This window comes from Perkinsus marinus (assembly GCF_000006405.1).
Source record: "Perkinsus marinus ATCC 50983 genomic scaffold scf_1104296972422, whole genome shotgun sequence".
In the NCBI taxonomy this organism is placed as follows: domain Eukaryota; phylum Perkinsozoa; order Perkinsida; family Perkinsidae; genus Perkinsus; species Perkinsus marinus.
The window spans coordinates 127,520-128,811 of NW_003201757.1; the positions used below are offsets into that span (position 1 = coordinate 127,520).

The window sequence follows — 1,292 nt, forward strand, 5'->3', positions numbered from 1 at the left end:
CATGCAAATGTCACATTGGGAACATTTTCCCCATCGTTATCAAACCCTAACGTTCCACCTAGTTCCTCTCACCGGCTCGTTAGTTCCTGCATAGGAAGCGTAAGACTCTCATCTAGCATATTGAGCACTTTCTCAGTGTCCCATGGATTCACCCTCAGACTGCCTGTCAACACTTGACTACAGCCCGAGAACTCCGAGCAGACCACCCGCCCCAACAGCGCTCCCTGCTGGTCTAGAACACAACGAGGCGATGCCGTTGGGTCTTCGTCTACATTCAAAGACAACGCGTAGCGAGCTGAGAGATACCTGAGCGAAAACGTGGGAAAATATACACATGATCAACTACAAGTGTCAGCGACAATACGAAAATTTTGAGTTAATTTTGCGTGCCCTGCTTCGTGAGGAAACTCCCGAAATCAGCTGAGAAGAGCGAACATATATTCCCCCAACACTGCTCAGGAGTGTTACTTTCGTGATCCATGAAGGAGTGGTACGATAGCAAAGTTGAACATCGACCGTACTGGTTTTTTCGAGACATTTACCGGGAGAAAATCTAGTTATAGAGAACGTTAAGAGGTGAGGCCCTCAAAAGATACTGTGGGGCTCGCATGGCCATACCCACTGAAAACCGCCAGGGGCCGGCCGGGTCCAAAAGGCAAAACATCTGATGGAGCCAGCCCCCTCTCACAGAGGATGGAGGCCGCGCGCCGCACATCTCCATGTGTTTAGTAAGAATGCTAAGCCGTAGTAATAGCTGTTAACATAACCCATTTCTGGTCACCTCCTATCACTCTACTGTTGACCACATTGTCCATAATATTCAAGTTTCACCCATGAGTGAAAAAAAAATTTTCATTTCACTTCGCGGAAGACAATTGTGTTATCGGTTGCGGAATTATACGCCTGATAATTTACATGGACTATTACATCACTTCATGTCGAACAGGTGAAACTCCATCACACAAAGTGTTAGTATCACAATTCACGAGGCTGGTGTTTCCCGATCGGTATATAACATTACTATCTCACTACTTCCCAATGGATCACAATACTAACAGGCGTTGATTCCAACCGTCACTGCGCCACGAAATTCCACCTTACTCAAAGGGCGCCAAATTGAGCCCATCCTTAAGACTAGTGTCCAACAACATATCCGATACTGCCATAGTCGCCAGCCGATCCTCTGTTCCGATATCACCAGCGTAGAAGAACACATGAGGACCCATACTGTCGTTGATCTCCTTTGCCAACGCTGATATCTAAAAGCCGTTATTATTACATATCACTACATA

The 1,292-nt window shown here is 46.5% G+C and overlaps 1 protein-coding gene across 1 annotated transcript in view; it reads right to left on the bottom strand.

Moving 5' to 3' along the window:
* Pmar_PMAR028020 (trehalose-6-phosphate synthase, putative) overlaps positions 1-1,292 on the bottom strand; it is a gene marked incomplete at both ends in the record, with an annotated part of 11,095 nt that overhangs the window by 5,181 nt on the left and 4,622 nt on the right. The window contains 2 exons of the mRNA XM_002766594.1: positions 153-306; positions 1,102-1,259. Of these exons, the coding sequence (XP_002766640.1) occupies positions 153-306; positions 1,102-1,259 (312 nt within the window). The remainder of the gene's footprint in view (positions 1-152; positions 307-1,101; positions 1,260-1,292) is intronic.